This window comes from Lepisosteus platostomus, chromosome 5 (assembly GCF_059453375.1).
Source record: "Lepisosteus platostomus isolate fLepPlt1 chromosome 5, fLepPlt1.hap1, whole genome shotgun sequence".
NCBI lineage: Eukaryota > Metazoa > Chordata > Actinopteri > Semionotiformes > Lepisosteidae > Lepisosteus > Lepisosteus platostomus.
The window spans coordinates 39,332,218-39,355,768 of NC_142615.1; the positions used below are offsets into that span (position 1 = coordinate 39,332,218).

At 41.1% G+C, this 23,551-nt stretch overlaps 1 protein-coding gene across 1 annotated transcript; it reads left to right on the forward strand.

Moving 5' to 3' along the window:
- Positions 1 to 3,011: 3,011 nt before the first annotated feature.
- Positions 3,012 to 6,076, forward strand: LOC148666354 (uncharacterized). The gene is made up of 3 exons (XM_088632914.1): positions 3,012 to 3,036; positions 4,448 to 4,729; positions 5,021 to 6,076. Exons 1-3 carry the CDS (start codon positions 3,012 to 3,014, stop codon positions 5,815 to 5,817), a joined length of 1,104 nt encoding a protein of 367 aa, XP_088489040.1. The 3' UTR covers positions 5,818 to 6,076.
- The last annotated feature ends 17,475 nt before the right edge of the window (positions 6,077 to 23,551 follow it).

A 23,551-nucleotide genomic window follows, 5' to 3' on the forward strand; every position in this document is an offset into this window, starting at 1 on the left:
AACGTAACCCCCCCAAACACATATCCCCTGGAAATGGGGAGGTACAGATAATGTTCAGTTCCATGGTACACTACAGTTTGCTAATCACTAGGCCATATGGGAGCAAATCTTGCCATTCAGAATAATTTGTCATAATGCATCAAACCCTTTATTAATATTCTATTGCAGGACTGCACTACTTCGTAATAAAATAATTAGAAAAATATTTAATCACATGTTTGCCATTCTTATTTTATGAACCTTGTTTCTGTATTGAGCTCATATTTTGTAAACAAAAAGTTTATATAGCCACATTCCCATATTGGGAATTGAACCCGGGCTACTTGGATAAAAACATCTGATTGCTAATCACTAGACCCTAAGGGAGTATAGCCACACTCTACATAAAGTAAGCATAGTCTTTATAGTTTGCTTGTTAGAGAGCTAGCTGGCACCCAGAGCACTGCAGAGTCTATTTACTGTGACTTACTTGATGTACAACATCAGGACTTTTCAGATCCCTGGCACACGTTGAGATCACAGACATGTCCATGCAGGTATGCCAAGCCACATGTATGTCTCAGCATCTTGCCATGATCATACAGGTATATGGTTAGTAAATTTATGTTTTGATTGCAACAACCCTGCAATGAACATGGCTTACAGCAACACTAGACTGGAGATTTTGATATTTGCTTAAATGAAGAAGAAAAAAAGCCAAGTGTGTGTCATCAAACTGGCGTGCTGCCCCACATAAGCGATACAAACAAACACTGCTTTACTGAGGAGCACTGCCTGAGCTTATTATTGGTAACCTGGAGACCAGACCAACCTCTTCAGTGGAAACAAAGTGAAGGACAGGACCCACAGTATTAAAAAGTTATTTCTTTAATCTTGTTTCTTAGGCAATATCTATCAAGGTTGGTATAAAACTATCTGAAATGAATATTTTCACATACTGAACTCCAGAAGGATATACAGGAAGGAATGAAGCAGAAGGTAGACAGATGTGGTTGTTATTGCATTTTCTGTCTTTTATTTCCACACCATCCATGACCAGATTTACAGTAAAATCAGGAAAGGCAGTACTGACAGAGTCACTTTCTCATGGATAACATCAGGGACTATGGCATATTCCCAAGGGGTAACTGGAATCTGGAATCTGTCCAAGAACTCAGGGCAATTCAACAACCTACCCTCTTTGTTTAGCAATGGTGCCACTAACCAAATTTATAATAGCATATCTGAAAAGTATACTTTTAATTTTGTACTTAATGTTCTTGCTATTTTATAAATAGTTGTTCTATTTCTTCAGGAGACAATTATTTTTAATGTAACCGGGTGGTTACGGAGTGGATATTTGAAATCTGACACTGAAATTGGTAGCTGTTGCTTCAAGACACGCATGTATGAGTGACGTCAGTGCGCCAGTAATTGTGGAAGTGAACATCGTAAAGTTCTATTTAAATTCTATTAAAAATGTGAGAAATAATAAAGCACGGAAAACATATGATATATGTTAAAAATACAATTTAATCATATAACTTACTTATTACCTCTGGCGGTTAACTGCTTATTTTTCTGTTTGTGTTTGTTATCTTGTACATAATTTGATCCTCTGATTGTATTTGTAAACTTTTTATACATTTAATAAAAAAAATCTTTAAAAATAAACATAGTAAAGCTGAGCTTGGTGTGTGGCTCCGTGTGATGTGAATGCAGAGAGCGTGTTAAAAGAAGACTGTGATATTCTGTGTGTCTTGGATTAGACGAGATTAGAGTGAGTAGTTTTGTTTTTATATATCTGTGATGTAATGGGACCAATGAAGAATGTGGCATTCAGACTAATGTGGAGTATTTCTTTCCTTAGGGAAATTGCCACTACCGTATTTTTTTTTGTCTTTGTTATTTTAGTAGCACTTTGTGCATCCTGGTGTGTGTATATCTCCATGTATATCTATGTGAATTTTTCGGGTTAAAGGTTATACTGCATCCAATCTAAATTCTGTAACAGAAAATAATACAACCAATCATTTTTATGATTTCATGCAGATCCAGAATAAAAAGAATCCCCATTTAAGTTTATTGTAGTACAGTGCGTGCTTTCCCGGGCTACATTAATATTTGCATTTCTGTGTTGATTGTGTAACACAAAACAAAAAGGATTAGCTGATGCGTATATCTGAAACTCTTACATATACTCTTCGATACTTCGATTTAAAAATATTTTAAACGTATTAAACATGTTTTGAACAAAAGCTTGCAGAAAAAAGGCATATTCAAAATAAACATATTACTTACCTACATTAAACAGCTACAGTGAAAATATTGTACATATGTCCTTGAAGGTACTGTATAAAGCTGAAATAAATTTGCAATCGCACGGTTCAACACGAAGAGTGCAGCTCGATGGCGATTCAGACCTCCCGAGTAGCTGGTGGTAGCAGCTGCAGTGAAGTTTATATCAAATTGCCGAATCTCCTTTCTCCGCTCCGCTCCTCGGCTGTTTTGAAGCCGCTGCAGCGCTAGTGTATGACGTCATCACGAATCGCGGCTGTGCAGATATTTAACCCACGTGGCAGTAATTTAATCGGTTAGTTTGGATGAATAATAAAGACGGTTATTTTATTTAAAAATAACTTTTCATCTCCTGAAGAAACGACCCTGTTTATCTGTAGATTTGTAGAGACCCCGAACGTATAACTTCTGCCTCTGTTTCGGATCGAATCTTTAGAAAGATGGCTAATGTGTTCTTCACACTGGAGACAGAGCTTCACTCCTTCATGGAGGTTTCGCTTAAATCGATCGTGGACGAAGTTTCTGAAGTTTTTCGAAACAGGATGGTTAAAATCACACAGTTTGTGGAAGAGAGTTTCGGGAGTGAAATGGCGCAGCTGAAGAAGGAAAACGAGAGCCTGAAGTGGAGACTGCAGCTGTGGGAGAAGGAGTCGGGAGGAGGAGGAGATCAGGGACAGACAGATCGTGTTGGACACACGCTTCACTGTGAAGTCCCTGCAGAAATAAAAGAAGAAATGGACACGAAACTGGAGCTGTCAGGTCAGTGTGATGACTTGTATGAAGTCAGTGTCTGTGTGTTTAAAAACAGTGTCTTTAACTTCCTCACTGGTGAGAGTATAGTGGAGAGATGCAGAGTGAAGTGGAAAATACTGTGTGATGTACAGTAGCAACGAGATTCTTTACTGCAAACTGAATTGTTGTTGTTTGGTTATGGTGCTTAAAACATCCTTGATATAGTAACAGGGCTACAATCACGTCATTTAGACACAGTTAGTTTGTATTTGTAAATTTAGTGAAAATATAATGTAAAGCAATATTTTTAGTTCTTTGGTCTGCTGTAAATCTGAAGGTTAAAGTAAGTAAAGACACAATAATTGTATAACTGAATCACTTACTATAATTTAGCGTCATTACCAAAATTATTGTATTTGTATTATATGTCTGTACATATAAATACACACATCTCATGTATTATTTATATATGTAATATATAATTATAAGAACAAGTAAAGGTTTGTTACATGGTGAAAAGAGAAGAAAGAGAAGAAACAGAAGAAAATGTTTCTATTGTGTTTCTTTTCTTCTCTTTTCATCAACGAATAAACCTTTACTTGTTCCTTTGCAACCTGCACATGCTGATGCAGCTAACTTCTTGAACATATATAATAATATAAATGTAAGTGGCCATATTAACATTTTCAGGATCACTGTGTCTATATTCTCCTCTTTCTGCGCAATGTCAATGTACTGGAGTGTTCAGTCAGTGTGTCTGTATTAACCCCCCTCTCTCTCAGTGCAGTGTTAATGTACTGGAGTGTTCAGTCAGTGTGTCTGTATTAATCCCTCTCTCTCTCAGTGCACTGTTAATGTATTGGAGTGTCCAGTCAGTCTGTCTGTGTTAACCCCTCTCTCTGATTATAGTGTTAATGTACTGTAGTGTGCAGTCAGTGTGTCTGTGTCTCAGTGCAGTGTCAGTGAACTGTAGCATCCAGTCAGTTTGTGAATATTGGTGTGACAAGTGCTCTGTGCTGGTCTATCTAGATGCTATAAAATCCCTTTCATTTTTAGGAGAACAAGTCTTGTTCTGCATCTGCAGTTCATGCTTTTCTGATCTCTGTGGCTGAACATTTCCTTTTGTTATAGTTGGATTCAGAACCTCACTTGGACAGAGACTAGGATTAAATTTATTTCTTTTGAGTGTCATGATTTTATTATTTTCAGTTCCTTTTCACGTTATCTGTGTTCAGGCAACTCGAGTGTGTTTGACTATTTGGTGTATATCTAGTTTGAAAATGAGCTTTGACAATTTCATTTAGATAAGGTTATTGATGATATTTCCTTGCTATCTAAAAATTATTATTTTTTGCCTCTTATGCATGAATATTATTTCCTTTTGAATTCTCCTCTAAGATCACGTTAAAGGTTTTATTCTCTTCTCCTGTGTTTTCAGGCTCAGAGGCCAGTGGTCTCCCTGACGCTGGGGAAAGGGCTCCTCTTGAACAGCAGCACAGTGAGGAGTGGGGCTCCTGTCTGATGCAGGAGACAGAGCTCACTGCTGCAGAAGGGAAAGAGAAACTCAGTGAGCAGCACACAGAGAGCAGACAGATTGTTGAGGTTCTGGACTCTGTGCCCATGATGAAAATGGAGTCTGAGAGTGAGACACCTGGGCTCTTAGTATCTGAGGACTTTACAAAGAAGATTAATAATCTAGATACTAACAATATTAGACAAGGTTGTAACGAACTGGACTGTGACTCTGTACAAAATCACAAAAAACAACTGTATGCATTTAATCTTAAAAAGCAGGATGTGGATCCTCAGTTGATTGACCCTGCAGAGCAGCAGACTGATGTACCTCATTTAAAAACCCACTTACGAATTCACACAGGAGAGAAACCATTCACCTGCCATCACTGTGGGAAGAGCTTTACAGAGGCAGGCAGTGTAAAAAAACACCAACTAATTCACACAGGAGAGAAGCCATTCACCTGCAGTCAGTGTGGGAAGAGCTTTATTCAGACAGGCAATTTAAAAACCCACCAGCTTGTTCACACACGAGAGAAACCTTTCTTCTGCAGCCAGTGTGGGAAGGGTTTTATTCAGGCAGCCAATTTAAAAACACACCAGCTTATTCACAAAGGAGAGAAACCTTTCACCTGCAGTCAGTGTGGGAAGAGTTTTATTCAGGCAGGCAATTTAAAAACCCACCAGCTTGTTCACAAAGGAGAGAAATGTTTCACCTGCAGTCAGTGTGGGAAGAGTTTTATTCAGGCAGGCAATTTAAAAACCCACCAGCTTATTCACAAAGGAGAGAAACGTTTCACCTGCAGTCAGTGTGGGAAGAGTTTTATTCAGGCAGGAAATTTAAAAACCCACCAGCATGTTCATAAAGGAGAGAAATGTTTCACCTGCAGTCAGTGTGGGAAAAGCTTTATTCAGGCAGGCAATTTAAAAACCCACCAGCTTGTTCACACAGGAGAAAAACCTTTCACCTGTAGTCAGTGTGGGAAGAGCTTTATTCAGGCAGGAAATTTAAAAACCCACCAGCTTGTTCACACGGGAGGGAAACCATTCACCTGTAGTGAGTGTGGGAAGAGTTTTAGTGTGGCAAGCAGCTTAAAAAAACACCAACTAATTCACACAGGAGAGAAACTGCTCAGCTGTAGTCAGTGTGGGAAGAGTTTTAGTACAGTAGACAACTTAAAAACCCACCAGCTTATTCACACAGGAGGGAGACGATTTAAGTGCAGTCACTGTGGGAAGAGTTTTAGTCAGCCAAGCCATTTAAAAAGACACCAGCTTATTCACACAGGAGAGTAACACTGGATAGTACAATACACAGAAGTTTAGAGTTGAATGATGATTTATTTTTAGTCTATTGTGGCATGACTTGATCATGGAGGTCTTTAACCCCTTAGCAGAACTCCCTGGCACCTGAATCTGTACAGGTTCTGAACAGCATTTCAGATTCAGAAAACTCCCAAGTTAAACCTGCATCATCAAAGCAATATATTTTTGTATATATATATATCTTTATATATCTTATATATGTATATATATCTTTGTAAATGATACACAAAGTATTGCTCACGCTAATGACTCCAGTATTTTCTAAATCTAACCTTTTTTTTTACAGCACTGAAACCTGTTAAAAAATAAAGATTTTTGGAAAATGTATATCCATTTATGTAGGAAGATTCATTTCTATTTATTTAATTTAAATTACATGGTAATTGGTATTTAATTGTAATTTAAATTACAAGCACTCATGGACAAATACCATTACATTTTGCCCAGAAACATCATCAGCCAAGCTAGCAGCAGAAACTATTAGAATACTTGAGGATATAAAAAGTTTAAAACTTGGTGACATGACACATAACTTCTCCCTTTGTGTGGACAGTGTTTTCTTGTTTCTGTCTTTACCTGTCTAAGCTGTCCTAGTGGTCATGAATGAGTTTAGCTCCATTTCAGATGTTAAAATGAATTACCATAAATCTAAGGCCATTTCTCTAGGTGGCTTCAATTATACGGGGTCCCTTCCAAATGTCCCAGTTAAACGGTCTAAATTCCGTTTACCATGGGCTAAATGTCTCACTGAATCTTAGAGAATTGTGGAAACTAAACATTGCAGCAATAATTCTAAATGTCCAAATAGACTTGGAACTCTTGCATATTCTCCCTCTTTCCCTTCTGGGCCAAATCAGTTCAGTTCAGCTGAAAGTCCTGCTGTACCTTCAGTGTCCCCATCTCCTCTCATTGTGTGTTTTCATTGTGTGTGTCTTGTGTATTTGTTATGTTGTTGTCATTTTGTAAAGCACTTTGAGAATCCACCTTTGAAGGCACTAAATAAAATAAAGTTTATTATTATTATTGAGTCTTTTATACCCTCTGCATTGCTCTCCGTATGCCTGACCAGGAGGGTTATCACTGATGGGCACTTGCCAGGTGTATTTGATCAGTGATAAAGCTGAAATCCTTCCAGCTGCCTGTAGAGAGTGGTGGTCTTTTACAACTGGGCTTGTCCCTCTCAGTCACTGTGGGTCATTGTGGGTTTCATTTCATTCTCATATTAAAGAAAGAACATATATTAACTAACCTTGGGAATCTTTAAGATGTGGTATAAACATGGTACACAGGTGATTGGGGATTTTATTTAAGAAAAACACCTTAATGTTCTTTTGGCAAAGGCAAGCACAATTCAATCTTACATAAGAATGTTTATCGTTATGTAGATGACTGTCTCCATCATTACAGTTGTAGCCAGGTGTGTTGAGCCATGGTTATATAATGTAATCATTTATGTTGTTTTTTATTTTGTTTTTGTGAACTTCCCCAAAATTAGTTCCAGTTTTATGTATAGGCTTTACAACATACTTTGGGATTTGTTGTTGGAGGGGCGTCAATTAAGATGCACCCTGGGCGTCATAGGTGTGACGTTTTTCTGGTGATTTCTCAGACGCATTGTGGATGCCGCAACTTTTTTTTAATCAATGGATTTTCTGTTTTAAATTATAACTGGTAGTGCGTAATATATTGGTGACCACGTGATGAAGAATGTGCCGCATTGTTAGGTTGCAAGTAATGTTTTATTTGATTAAAAAGTTAGGATGTCTGATCTGGAGGGCCTGTTGCGCCATGCTAACGTACCATAACGGGGTGTAGTGTGGTGCTAGCGACACGTGGTCATTCAGGTTAGTATGCCAGCGTTATTTTATTTTCTTTATTACATATTCATGTGGTGATATTATTTCTGAGAATGTTACAGTTGTGTGTTAAATTAATAGTGGTATTGTATAAGTGGAATGTGTAATGCAGTATACGGTATTTAACCACGTGTTATATTTTGCTAAGCAGGAGATTAAGAGACATTTAGTGTGTGTAACACCCACATGGTTTATGTTCTATAAGGTATTTCGTCCATTTTGTTATAACTTTTTTCTCTCTTCTTTTTTACTTTGGTATCTTAGGTGTGCGATTTTATCAACCAAATGTTAACGTACAAAAAGTTGCATTGTAGAGTAAGGTAACGGGATATTGGCTTATATCTTGGAGAGTATGTATACTGTGATGATAGATTAAACATGGAAAAAGAAAGGGGCGATTTATGCATTTATTATAATCATTGTAATTTATTTGACATTGATATGATATATGGTATTAATTACATTTTTATATATATAATCTATTATTATTTAGATATTTTATGTAATATAATTATAATGAGAATCTCTGATGCATTGTGGACGTCGATGCGGAGGGAAAGAGAGACATTTAACGTGTGGAACATCCACGTGTTTTATGTTCTATAAGGAAATAAAATCGCAGACCTCTACCTGGTGTCCCTGGGTGTTCATTTGACACAACGCAGAGGAAGCTCTCCGCTACACAGTGATGTACAAAATTTAATTAGGGCAATAAAAGTCTTTGCTCATTTTGTTTCTTCTATCTACTCAGTGTTATACTATATGTGATGATAGATTAAACATGGAAAAAGAAAGGGGCGATTTATGCATTTATTATAATCATTGTAATTTATTTGACATTGATATGATATATGGTATTAATTACATTTTTATATATATAATCTATTATTATTTAGATATTTTATGTAATATAATTATAATGAGAATCTCTGATGCATTGTGGACGTCGATCCGGAGAGAAAGAGAGACATTTAACGTGTGGAACATCCACGTGTTTTATGTTCTATAAGGAAATAAAATCGCAGACCTCTACCTGGTGTCCCTGGGTGTTCATTTGACACAACGCAGAGGAAGCTCTCCGCTACATAGTGATGTACAAAATTTAATTAGGGCAATAAAAGTCTTTGCTCATTTTGTTTCTTCTATCTACTCAGTGTTATACTTACTTGCCAGAGATAGCATAGCTAAATAAACTTTTGAAGAAGAAAGGGATCTCGGAAGAGAATATATTGAGAATAAGGCTAGAGGTTGTAAATTCTGTCAGATCAATTTTCACATGCAGTAGACTAAGGGAAACCCGATTTGCAGTGCTGTAGAAAAAGTAAGTATACCCCATGAAAAGGTGTGTTTTTCAACATATTTGCATGTATGGATATTTGATCTTCAGGGATCACTGCTGGGAGTGTCTTCAGGGAGAGGAAACAGTGATGTGTCTCTGATATATATGGAGAAGACTGAAAGGACCCTGTCTGATTGGCCGTCCCGGCTGTGTGAGAAGTTCCTGCTGTCAGTCTGAAAAGGCAGTGCTGTGTGTGATTGGCGGGGCGGGGGGCTGTGTTGTTACTGGGGGACTGGGGTGCGGAGCAGCAGCTCACTTGCCCTGTGGGCTCAGGGGTGAAGACAGGGGTCTCAGCTGCGCTCTGTCCTGATGACAATGGAGAGCTGCCTGTCCATCTTCTCTCTCGCTGTCCTGGTGCTGCACAGCTCAGCCAGTAAGTGGGACTCAGCCATTTTATTATTACTGTCAGATGTACAGTATGTAAAGAGCTAAGTGTGTTAAAGACTGAGGTATTATTGAGATTCCATTTTATTATTACAGACTGTGGCTTAATTAGAGATAGAACTCTTATGAAAGAGAAAAGTATTTCTACTTAAGGTGAGATCTTTAGCCTGAATAATTATGTCAGACAGGTGTAGTATCATTGATATCATGTTTGTTAAATAGAGAATTATCAGAGACTGGGACATTACTGGAGGTAAATGTGTTGTAAAAGACTGGAGTATTTTGAGCCAAGGACATTTTAAGGTTGGATAATACAGTAGTTATGTCATTTTGTAGAGTGGAGTAATTTAATTGTAGGAACTTTTCTGTGCATACCGTGTTAATAAGAAGACTATTAATTACCTTTTTTATTAAGTAGTGTGTTTGTGCCAGGGGTTATTTGACATATTTAGATAATTGTTGCAGCATTTCTAGAGACTGGGATAGTTTTATCACAGAAACTTGTCAATTACTGAGGAAGCCTGTCTGTATTATGGGGTGTTACTGGACACAGATACCACCAGGGCAGAGTGATAATACTGTCCAGTACAGAACGCAAGTCCTGCTACACAGCACTGACTCTCCTAGAAAAGTAGATTGTTAGTGAAAGTCTTGTCAGTGAAACACAGTCAGCACCATTGTAGTTTAAGTTATATACAGTAATTTCTGAAACAGGAGCCCCTAGTTTGGTCTTACAGCTTCTTGTTTTTCAGAACCATTTATTTTGCTGCCATTATTCCTCTTTGTGTGTTCAGACAGTCTGGGGTTCCTGTCTTGTGTCTGTGTGAGATTTAATTGCAGGTATTTCCTTTGGGATTATGGGATTTGTTCAACCTGTAGTATTTTTTTAGAGGAAGCTATATTACATAGGAAGACAATTGTTTGTGATCGAGGGTTATGAAAGAGATACAGTACAGCTATGTTTTTTTACAGTGTAGAGAGCAGCTTATTTTGAACATTAACACTTTAAGACAGTAGCTGATTAAGAGAGACAGGGGGACCGGAAAGTTAATGGAGTCTGTTGAACGTTCAGAAAGTCCCAGTTCCTCACACTAACACCCCCACAACTGCAGCAGCCTCCTGGTGTATCTGGGGGCTCTGACCTCCTCATCTCTAGTGTGTTAGAGACAGCAGACGTCAGGACAGCCTCTTCCTGCAGCTCCATCACTGGGGTCGTCTGTCTCTTCTGAAATGTGTTAATGGTTGCCGGTTTATAGCCCTGAGGAGCTTACACAGAGGAGCCCCATTTCCTCTCAACACCAGACTCACAGGAAAATTGTTTTGTGTGGTTTTGTCTCATGTGGTTTAAAGAAAAGAAACGCAACGTCTGATGTACACCATGTACACCAGGTTTGCTGTGTTTAGACATTAAAAGGGACAGGCTGTACTATAGTAAAGGTGGCATTCTTTACTCCTTCAGAAAAAGCAGAATATCAATTATTTTTAGAAAGTGGAGTCTTATTAGTCACTGAGGTGTTACAACAATAATTTAACACGTAGAGGCTGTACTGTAGTAAAGGTAAAGGATACTATGTAGAAACTAATGTTTATACAGTATCTGACTGATGATTCACTGATAGCTAAATAATTTTGTGTTTTGAGGTTATTTTATGCTGGGTATTATTTTTTATTATATTGCGAGTTTTTAAGCCGGATAATGAAAATTGAATATTTAATTAATATTATACAAGTGAAATATTTAATTTGCCTGTCACCATCAGTTGAGAATCAGGACCAGAATGTCTCAGGACAAAAACACAAGAACATGGTTGGTAAACATATTTTAAACATACAATAAACTTATCTTATACATTTGGAATATGCTGTGTTTTAAATGGAATTCATTCTGTGAGTCATATATTAACATAGATCTTGACATTTATAAGCTGAAAAGACTTTGTTAAGTGGAAAAAAATCAGAATGTAAAAAATCAGTATTAAAAATGATTTGTACTATATAAGGGTACAACATTACAGTACATACTGCAAACTGAAAGTGAATGAATGTTTAATCTAAAAAATATCTAGTTATATTTTAACTAGATAATGGTTCATTAATGGTATATTTAAGCACAATCTATAAAGCACTTATCTGTTTGTGAACATTTTTGTACTGTTTCTATTTTGTGTTTTCTAAGGTCTCACTTTCAAATACAACACATTGAGTAAAGAGACACATCATTAAATCTCACTTTAAATCTCTTACCTTATATGGACAAACAGGCAGCAGCCAGTGGTATCATACAGTTTTTACATATAGGACCTGAGACACAGATACAACAGACCATGTGTCAGTGATGTAGGCTTCTGACTCCACAGTCACTGTCCACTGCAGTGACCACAGCTTCTAGAAACCCAGGAACAAAAGTCCTAGAACTCTGGCATCACACATCCCTGTCCAATGTACTGATCACAGCTCTCAGAGCACAGTGGTTAATGTCTGTGTTCTGAGAGCCATAGTCACTACGGTTTTTATGTCCCCTGTCCACTATAGGGACTATAGCTCCCAATACCCAGGAAGAAAAAGTCTCAGTCCTCTGTAGTCATAGTCATGTGTATTTATCTCTCTCTCTCCAGGCAGTTCTGATGTGAGGCTGGTGAATGGAGCCAGTCCCTGTGAGGGGACAGTGGAGGTGTATCATGGTGGAGAGTGGGGGACAGTACGTCACTCTGGCTGGGATCTGGATGATGCTGCAGTGGTGTGCAGACAGCTGGGCTGTGGATCTGCTGTTTCAGCACCAGGATGAGCTCAATTTGGACCAGGGTCTGGATCAGTCCTGTTGGGTGCTGTTTCCTGCAGCGGGTCAGAGTCTGCGCTGAGGGACTGTGGTAAAACTGTAGTGAAACAGTATAGCATTCCTCATGTCTATGATGCTGGAGTGAGGTGTTCAGGTAAGAGAAACAGACTCTCTCCAGTCTCCAGCACTGAGGAGAATTGAAACTCCTCCATTGATCGAGAGCCCCGTCAACACTCCTCACTGTCACTATGTCTTTCTAACTGTGTGGAGACCAGATGTAGAAACACAGACAGGAGACACTGTCTGAGAGCAACTGCAGGACAAACCCCTCCTGTCTGCTGTCTGTCAGGTTTACACTCGACCTTCCAGTTATGTATAATATACATTGATATATAAGGTAATATAACTATGTCACCAATGGATCTGAGTTGAACAAATTGAATTTTTCAGTCTCCAGTCTCCAGCACTGAGGAGAATTAAAACTCCTGCACCAATCCTTCGTCATTTCTCCATCCTCCCATTGCTGCTGCTCCTGTCCTGCTGAGAGCTGTGACATCACTCCTCCCTGTCACTGTGTGTCTTTTCTCCTTCTGAATTGTATTTCCTGCAGTGTGTAGAAAACATATTGAAAACTGTCTGAAACCCCCAACCCCACCTGTATGATTCCTGTTAGGTTTTACAATTGACCAATAAAGAGGCCAAAGGACAGTGTTTGATCATAAGGCTGTAAATCTACAAATACATTTACAATTTGTGACCGATAGATCCGTATAAACAAATTTATTCTCGGTCTTGATTTGAAAACTCCAGTTTGTCCTCCTTGTAATGTTACGGATTCGGCCAGTGAAACCGAAACCAAGTAGTGAACCCACTTGCGGGAGCCGACAGAGACAAGTTGTGATCCAAATACCGTAGCCGAAGGAGAGAGTCGAGAGTCCAGGGGAAGCCAGAGAACCAAACTAGGAGAAAGCAACCGAAGCCGAGCCGTAATCCAAAAGACATAGTAAAAGGGGATAAACCAAAGTCGGAACCAGAACAGTACGAGGAGGTAGAAGGCGTAGCGCAACTAAGTACCTCGAAAGGGAAACAATACTGAGCGAGGGGGTAGGGAAAGACTAATGCTTAAATACCAGATGAGACGGAGGTGTGGTGGTGAAAGCGCACACTGATAGGTGGACTTATGAACTAAGGCTACGCATTCTTCTGCCTCTTTCGTTGCTAAGAGGCAGGGATCGTAACATTACCCCCCTCTCTATGGGCGGCTCCCGACGCCCTAGCTGGACGATTAGGGAAACTCTGATGGAAATCCCGGATCAGGTTTGAATCCAGTATATCTCTTTCCGCTACCCACGTCCGCTCCTCTGGACCGTAGCCTTCCCAATCCACTAGGTATTGCAGGGATCCACGAGACCATCGGGAATCTAAGATCTTATTTACGGTGTAGGCAGGAAGTCCGTCAATTACTCGAGGTGGTGGGGGTTTTTGTTGCGGTTTAGACAGAGTGGATCTGCGAAAGGGCTTAAGGAGGGAAACATGGAATGTAGGGTGAATCCTGAGGGTAGGAGGCAAGGCCAGCCGATAAGTTACAGGGGTAACCTGGGTGAGGACACGAAAAGGACCGATGAACCTGGGAGTAAGCTTGCCAGAAGGTTGCTTTAGAGGAAGGTTGTGGGTAGACAACCAGACAAATTGTCCACGTCGAAATCTGGGTATGGTTCGACGGTGCCGATCCGCCACGGTCTTCTGCCAAGCTGCAGTGTGAAGAAGGGCGGCTTTAGCCTTCTTCCAGAAGTCCTGCAGGTTAGTGATATACTCCTGAACAGAAGGAACTTCTGTGTCCGGCGGGGAGTCCGGGAAAAGAGGAAGCTGATAACCTAAGGCACACTTGAATGGTGACATGGCGGTCGAAGAAGTATACAAAGAATTATGAGCATATTCTGCCCATGGAAGCAAAGACACCCAGTTATCTTGGGTCGATGAGATATATGCCCTTAAGTAGGTTAGCAGTTCTTGATTCATACGCTCAGATTGACCATTGACCTGCGGGTGGTAAGCTGAAGTAAGCGAAACTGAGGCTCCCAGTGACTTACAGAAGGCCTTCCAAAATCGTGAAATATACTGGGGGCCCCTATCGGAAACAATGTCTTTAGGGATGCCATGAAGACGGAAGATATGCAGTATGAACAGGTCTGCTAGTTCCCTAGCTGAAGGCAAGGAAGGTAGGGGAATAAAATGGGCGGATTTAGAGAAACGATCTACTACTACCATGACTGTCATGTATCCTTGGCTTGGTGGAAGGTCAGTAATGAAATCAACTGAGAGGTGGGTCCAAGGACAGTCGGGGATAGGTAAGGGTTGAAGAGGGCCTGCCGCCCTCATCCGAGAAGACTTAATTCGGGAACATATAGAGCAGGCTTGGACATACTCCTTGACATCCTTAACCATGGTTGGCCACCAGAAATCTCTAGAGATTAAATCCAAGGTACGTCGGAATCCAGGGTGTCCGGCGAAGCGGGAATCATATCCCCATTGTAAGACAGAAGATCTGACTGGGGTTGAGACAAATAACTTGTCCTGAGGGCACTGAGGAGGTACAGTTTGTCCAGCCAAGGCGCGTCTAACTATGACTTCTATGTCCCATCTGACAGCTGCCAGGAATCTACCAGAAGGGATGATGGGTTCAGGAAGCAGTTCAGCCTCAGGGGGGTCGTGGATCCGTGAGAGAGCATCAGCTTTGATGTTCTTAGAGCCTGTAGTGTAGGTGATAAGGAAATTAAATCTGGAGAAAAAGAGGGACCATCTGGCCTGGCGAGGACATAGAAGTTTGGCCGATAGTAAATACTCCAAGTTTTTGTGATCTGTGTATATCAAGGATAGATGATGAGCTCCCTCCAGCCAGTGCTTCCATTCCTCCAATGCTAACTTAATAGCCAGAAGCTCACGGTAACCAACATCATAGTTCATCTGTGCAGGAGATAACTTCTTAGAAAAGAAGGCGCAAGGGTGAAGAATCTGTTTTTCTCCATGACGTTGAGAGAGAACAGCGCCCACACCATGGCCAGAAGCGTCCACCTCAACAACAAAAGGCAAAGAAGGATCAGGGTGTTTCAGGATGAGGGCAGTAGTGAAAAGGTGTTTCAGGTGCTGAAATGCCTCTTCTGCTTGAGGGGTCCATTTACCTTGTCTGGGTCCTTTGCGAGTTAAACAGGTTATGGGAGCAACCACCGAGCTGAAGTTTCAAATAAACCTCCTATAGAAGTTGGCAAAACCAAGAAACACCGATGTATGTGTTTAAGGTTCCTGGGTGTGGGCCAATCAGTAATTGCGGAGACTTTACTTGAGTCCATTTCCACCAATTCTGGAGAGATGATGTAACCTAAAAAGTGAATCCTAGAAGCATTAAAAGTGCACTTCTCCAGTTTGACATAAAGTTTATTCTTTAAGAGCCGGGAGAGTACTTCTCTGACATGGAGAACATGATCCTGGAAGGTATTAGAGAAAATTAGAATGTCATCAAGGTATACCAAGACAAACCTTCGTAGCAGTTCACAAAAAATATCATTAATAAAGGTTTGAAACACTGCCGGGGCATTTACCAAACCAAAAGGCATGACCAAATATTCATAATGTCCATGGGTTGTCATGAATGCCGTCCTCCACTCGTCCCCTTCCCAAATACGAATTAAATTATAAGCCCCTCGTAGATCCAGTTTGATGAAGATCTTGGCCCCATGCACGGACTCAAGCGCTGTAGGAATTAGGGGCAAAGGGTACCGGTTCTTAAGGCCACTATAATCAATACAGGGATGGAGCCCACCATCCTTCTTTTCCACAAAAAAAAACTGGCACAAGCAGGAGAAGTGGATGGGCGTATAATTCCAGCCTTCAGAGAATCTTGTATATATATTTTCAGGGCCTCGGATTCCATATTGGAGAGTGGAATATACGACCTTTAGGAGGAATAGTTCCTGGCAAAAGGTCGATTGCACAGTCATAATGTCGGTGGGGTGGGAGAGCCAAGGCCTCTTGCTCATTGAAGGCTTCCTGTAGATCAGAATATTGGGGGGGGTATCGTAGGAACACCAGAAGGGGGCATTTCCATGAGTGCAACTCTTACAACCTTGCAGACGACGGCAACTACCAATATATTGGGGTCCCCAGGTTAAAATTTCTCTACGGGACCATGAAATGTTAGGGTCATTCTGTTGGAGCCAGGGAAAGCGTAGTACAAGGGGATGTGATGGGGTCTCGAGGAGATAAAACCAGATATCTTCCACATGTGTGGCGCCAATTTGCAATCTTATTAATTCAGTTTGCCATCTTATAAGTCCTGGAGACACTGGGGAACCATCAATAGATTGTCCATGAAGAGGAGGAGTCACCTGGGTCAGGGGTAATTTCCAAGCTTGAGCTAAGGAGGCGTCGATGAAGTTCCCTGCTGCCCCCGAGTCAATAAAAGCAAGAAGTGGTGTATGTTTATTACCCCAAAACAGTGTAGACATAATAGAAAATCCTGAGGAAAACTTAGAGGATTGAGTTAACTCACTCACCACAGGATCTTGAGTAGTAGGGAGGCGCCTCAAAGACGAATGTAAAGCAGGGCAGTCAGCTTTAAAGTGTCCTAATTTTCCACAGAACATACAGCGGCCCTCTCGTCTGCGTCTCTCTCTTTCTTCTGGAGTTAACCGGGTGCGGGCAATTTCCATAGATTATTCCGAGTTTAGAGTGTTGGTAGGTGGTGGCCAAGGAACCTCTAGTATCTGTGTCTGAGATCTTTCTCTATTCCTCTGACAAATTCTAAACTCTAATTCCAACACCTGGGAAATTACTTCCTCCAAAGTTCTGCCCAACTGTGGTATAGTTACCAGGTGATCCTTTATTTCTTCACATAACCCTTGCGGAAAAAGAAAAATTAGGACCTCATCCTCCCAGTGAGTCTCTGCTGCTGCTACTCGAAAGTTTATGGCATAATCCTGGGCAGACCTGCGGCCCTGGCAGATAGATGAGACGAAGGAGAGAGCCGAGAGTCCAGGGGAAGCCAGAGATCCAAACTGAGAAAGAGCAGTTCCAAACTGAAAAGCCGAGCCGTAATCCAAAAAATGTAGTAAAAGTGGAGAAACCAAAGTCAGAACCAGAACAGTACGAAGAGGTAGAAGGCGTAGCGCAACTAAGTAGCTCGAAAGGAAAACCAATACTGAGCGAGGAGATAGGGAAAGAAATACAAGATGCTTAAGGTGCTTAAATACAAGATGAGACGGAGGTGTGGTGGTGAAAGCGTACACTGATAGGTAGACTAATGAACTAAGACTACGCCTTCTTCTGCCTCTTTCGTTGCCGGGAGGCAGGGATCGTAACACATGGTTCTAGTGTAATACTGCTACTACAGCTACTACTGCTGCTGCCACTGACACAACTGCAACTAATAAAATTTTACAGCTACTCCTACTGCTACTGCTAATGTTACTAAAGCTACTAGTAGTACTGTTACTGCTACTAATACTGCTGTCACTGACACAACTGCTAATAACAGTACTACCATTACTACTACGACCATGACTTCAGATTCTAATACTAATTCTGATACTAATACTCCTGCTACTATTACTGCTGTCATTACTACTAATAGTGATAAAAACAGAGCACTCACAGCTCTGTAGACATTGGTCTGGACTCTAGAAAGTGATTCCATTTGCAAGCAGCTCTGGACCTCAACACCTGTTGATGGGTCACTTCTATCAGACACAACATTTGAGCCCAAGCCGACTTACAAACACATTCACACACACTGAGAGATACAGTATACACCTACACACTCACACACATTCACACACACAGACACTACACATACTGACTAACACCATACACATTTATACACACAATCAGACACATACATGCACAAATACAAACTAGCACACATTCACAGACACACACATACTGTAGACACTACACTCAGAGATACACACCCACACACTGATACGCACACATTTACAGAATCACACTTAGACAGTACACATACTCACAGACACAAACTCACACACTGATGGACATCACATACACTCTTACCTACAGTTACACTATAACAAACACTAACAAAAATACCACTAATATTACAACAGTAACACTATCACTATGACTAACACTATCATTATTACTAACTATAACACAAAGTTTCTACTACACTACTAATACTAATAATAACAGTAATAATTCAGGTGGGTAGCTGCGTCAGCATGCGTAGGCTGCAAAGGAACAAGTAATAGGTTTTATTCCATGCTGAAAAAAAGAAGAAAGAGAGAAAGAGAGAGTGTGACACCTGAAGAAGGCTCCACGGCCGAAACGTTGTGTTCTCTTTCTTCTTTTTTTCAGCATGGAATAAAACCTATTACTTGTTCCATAACAGTAATAATATCACTAAAACTAACATGACTACTAGTGTAAATAGTCTAACAGTATATCCATAATAAGCACTAATATTAACATGAATACTAGCATTAACATTAAAACTACCAGTTGTACTCTCACTAATATTAACATGAATACACTAGTATTAGTATTAGTAGCTGTCCGTGACGTCATACCGCTGTTTGTGACGAAGGCGAGACACCTAGCCGGGCACAGTGACTTGGCGCGTGTCGCCGTGGTTACCATACTTATGATTTGTAAACAAATAGAAAATGCATTTTAACTGTTACTTAAACAAATTTATCAACTTGGAATATAATTCTCTAGTTCTAGGATTAAATTCCTAAATAATAATTTGAATAACCATTCTTTAATTTCGGATTGAACATTATTAACACTAAACGCACTATGGTACTGTAATTGATCGATACAGGCGGTATTGACCATTTTCTAGATATTTAAAACAGGGTCAAGAACGGGAAAAGAATCAGTACTCACCAGTCGATGAAGTTAATCGTTTATTCTACGGTTCTTCAGTTGAATTAATTGGTTGTCGATAGATAAGTGATCAATAACTCTTCGCAGTGCGTTCAGCGCACCTCCCGCGGTCTCGCTCGCTGATCCCGGCGCTCTGGCTGGTGTCTCTGACGTCACAGTGCTCTTTCTGACATATGCAGATGCAGCCATTCAAAACAAGTGGGCGGTACCACATTATTTTGCGGTGGGCTTTACACAGTCCACCGCGAGTTACCGTAAATTCTCCTATAATACCGCAAAAAAATAATAGTATCCGGAATTTCCGCAAGGTGGAGCTAATGAAGCTCAACCTCTCATGTTTGAGCTGTCGCCATCAAAGTCTTTAACGAAGATATTACTAATAGTATTAATAATGAATGACCTTGGACAAGCTGTAAACTCAAAGTATTGCCCTGGTCCACATTCTTTTTTTCATTGACCGTTTTTGTAAAAGTAACACCACAGCATTTCGCAATCACACATTTGTTTCCAATCATGCAAAGTACAGTAATTTTTGAGAATCGATTCACCATACCTTTCACATGCTCATAAAAGAGATTGATTTAGGAACATAACATATTACTGTATGCAAACTGTACTGTATACAGTATGTATATGTATATTTAATGTCTTAACTGTGCCCGTTTAAGTATTGAATATTTATATGGAATTTTACCACTGAAGGGAAATCTTAGTACCTGAGCATAAAAAGAATAGGAGCATACTGTAACACGTGTGAAGGCCATAAACGATATTAATTTTGGAACTTAAACATACAGTATATGGCTGGTCTCTGTACTTTAAAGAAAACATACACACCAGTATTCCATTTCTCCCTAAACATTTTAAGCATCGAAGTCTTTAACTAACGTGATACCGGAGTCAACAAGCATACTTTTAAAATTTGATTAAAAGGGAATATAATATGGAATCGCGTATCTAAAGAAATTAATAACGATATAATTATATTCATGTACCGCAACACAAGAATAGTACACGCTGTACATTGTCTGTTGATAATGTTTCTGTAGTTTTTTTTCAGCAATCTCCATGTGACCTTGCTGGTGGCGCTGTGGGTTAGGCTCCTGACTTCCTTATCACAAAGTCTGTGATCAAATCCCACTGAAGCCATGACTCTCCTCTTATAACAAACATTTCTTTGAAAAAATGAAACGTTTCCCTGGGTCAGAGATTAAATAAAACCTCACTCGCACCAAACAAATTTATATTTCTAAATATAAATATTTCAAAATATCACAATATGATCGAATTTAAGTCATTTTAATAACAATGAATAGTCACCTAGTGGTAGTGGTAAAATTCCATATAAATATTCAATGCTAAAATGGGCACAGTAAAGACATTTACTGTAAATCTTTCTACGACCGACCAACGGACCACGAGTGCCCCTGTCGGTCAACCAATCACGTACCGCGGTGTTTTGCATCAATTACCTCCGGCACTTTGAATGGCTGCATCTGTATAACATCTCCAAAAAAATACACACCGGGCTTTGAGAGGCGATTCATAACAGCTGGAGAAGGTGTAATATTTGTGTGCGTCAGCAGTGAAACTGCATGTTGATTGATGGAGGGCTGAGCGGGGAATAACGGTTGCTCAGGGTCACAGGTCATAGTGAATTTAGGAGCTAACTGGATCGGAGTTACAGGATAAATAATAAAGAGTTTGTTCGAGTGTCACATCTTCGTCCTGGGTTCTTAATTTTTACACTATACGTGTAGGAGAAACAAGACAGTGTGTGTGTGTACCCAGGTAATTCTGGGAGACAGATCGAATCTGGGCTAAAAGAGAGGGGGCTTAGCCCTCTTACATTTGCTAGTTCAAAGTTGTACAACCCATTTGTATCTGCTAGGCCCTGGTGAATTGCTGCGAAATGCTGAAATAACCTCTCGGCTCCTTGGTTGTCATTTCGTCAAACGTGCGTTTGGTACAAGAGTGCATGAAGGCACCGGAAATACATTGGGAACAAATGACCGTTGGCTCAAGACCTCTGTGAAGTAAGGGAGCGTGCAAAAAGAGGTTGTTTCCACATGGTCTCGAAACGGGGACCTTTCGCACGTGAAGCAAACATGATAACCGCTACACTACGGAAAGCTGTAGGAACTGCTGCTGGTGTCTCGCTTGCGTTTCGGGCTGAGAAAGGGAAGCATCACTTTGGCCAGGGGGCGCTGGAGAGAGGAACAAAGGGCGCGATGAAACAAAATGCCAAAACCCGGGATCAAACCAGGGACCTTTAGATCTTCAGTCTAACGCTCTCCCAAATGAGCTATTTCGGCGGTGCGCAGAGCCCACGGCCACCTGCTCCAGCCTTCCTGTGTTGCGGCATGAGCGCACCAAGAGTAGCGGGAGAGTGTTGCAGGAACGTCACTCAGAAGGAAAGCCACCCAGCTGCGCCCTCTGTGCTCTGTCCAGCGCATCTTCCTCGCATGGACTCCTGCCTGCGACGGGCAGGAAACAATTAGCAAGAACAGAACGACACCCCATGGGTGTCTCATGACCGCACCTTAGGTTGTGACACGTGCAGGTGTGAGGGGTTGCTGGGCTACTTTGGAGCAGAGCTTGGGCGGAGGGGGGGCGGGAAAGCAGACAAAGGGGTGACACCTCAAGGTCTGCACGATCACAGCTCTCCGCCTCCCCAGGCTTCCGCTCGATAAGCTACTGGACACACCCGCCCCTCCTCACACAGACCATGGAAAAGCCCCCGAGTGGGAGGGCTCTCTCTTCCTCCCAGGAGCTCTTGGACACGACGCACAGACAGGGCGCGGCTCCGCAGGAGCCGCAGAGCAGAGGAGATGAGGGCAGCTTAGCTCCTGTGCAGAGACCTGAGCTGTTGTTGCTGTGGATGCTGTCTTTTCTGCACTCGGGGTAGGAGTGAATGTTGAGTTGCCCTTAGAAATGAAGCAGAGCACTTCAACGGCACGGGTGTGTGTGTGTGCGCCCTGGTGATTCTGGGAGACAGATCGAACCTGGGCTACAAGAGAGGGGGCTTAGCCCTCTTCCATTTGCTAGTTCAAAGTTGTACAACCCATTTGTATCTGCTAGGCGGCGCAGTCGTCGTGCACAAAGAACGCTTTGAAAAGCGTCAAAGGCAAGTCATTCCGAGTTGGTCGTTTGTGTTTTCCGTTCAGACGCGATATGCTGAAATGATCTCTCGGCTCCTCGGTTGTCATTTCTGCTCCGTAAAGGGATCACAGCACGCGTCGGCTTCCAGCATGCTGGGTCGGGACACGATGCCGGGGGTTGGAGAGAGCGATGTCTTCCTCGTTAGTATGGTGGCAAGTATCCCTGCCTGTCACGCGGGAGACCGGGGTTCCATTCCCGACGGGGAGTAGCTTTTCTTTCACCTCCTTAGAGAAATGACTGCCTTTCACTTCTCTGTTTTCTTTCACAGCGTCGTGCACCTTTTCATTGCTCTCGCTTTCAGAACCGGGGTAAAGTTAGCTTGAAGTTCGAAAACGATTTTGGCACGCCTGTAGCGTTTACACGAAACCTCTTAGAATCGCGAGAATACTTGCTTTGTGTATAAAATACATTGTGGATGATTTCTCAGCCTTTACTTTTTCGTTTTTATGACATTTTTTTGACCAAGCACGAATATGCTTTTGTCCATATCTCCGCAATGGAAGCACAGAACGCCTTCAAACCAAAAGCATTTTAAAGACCACGACTTGTGGATATTTCCACAGCCTTTACATCAATCTATCGGTGAGCTAATTATCTTTTTTTAAACCTCCGGTTTTTCATCGATGCGTAATTACGCACGAACTGGAACCCGGGGGACCGTTGTGTGCACACGTTCACAAAGCGAGAAATACTGTTCAATACGGCTTCATGCGAAAAACCTGTATATGACCATAGGAAGCAGAACAGCGCGGTCTCCAATTACCCAGACTGTAAGCACGGGAATAAAGCTTTGTTTGATTTCTGAAACCCTTCCTTTACGTCCTGTTTTCATTCAGGTAAGGGTCAACTATATTGAAAATACTACTGACAGCAGGAAGATTAAAATATTCTTTACTCAGCAGCTTATTAAAAACAGCTCCCATGATGTTCAAACCGATTTTTTACACAGAACACTGACACAGCTTTGTGTTCTGAATCTCTTTTTCTCTTGCTTTTATTTAATGTGGCACAATGCACTGGGATAGGGGTATTCTGTTCACAAACCAATAGCATTTAAACCACAGCACCCACAATGCTGCAGGTAAGTGTTTTGCACACTAAGCAGGTCATCTGACTATTCCCAGCTTTGTTTTGGGTTATGGAACCTTTATTTTTTTATGATTTTCTGAAGATAACACTACAGGTGGGATGGGTGGGTTGTCTTCATGGCTCAATAGCATTTCAAATACAGCACCCACACTGCTGAAACCAAGTGTTTTACACACCAGACAGGCCCCCGAACCTCAT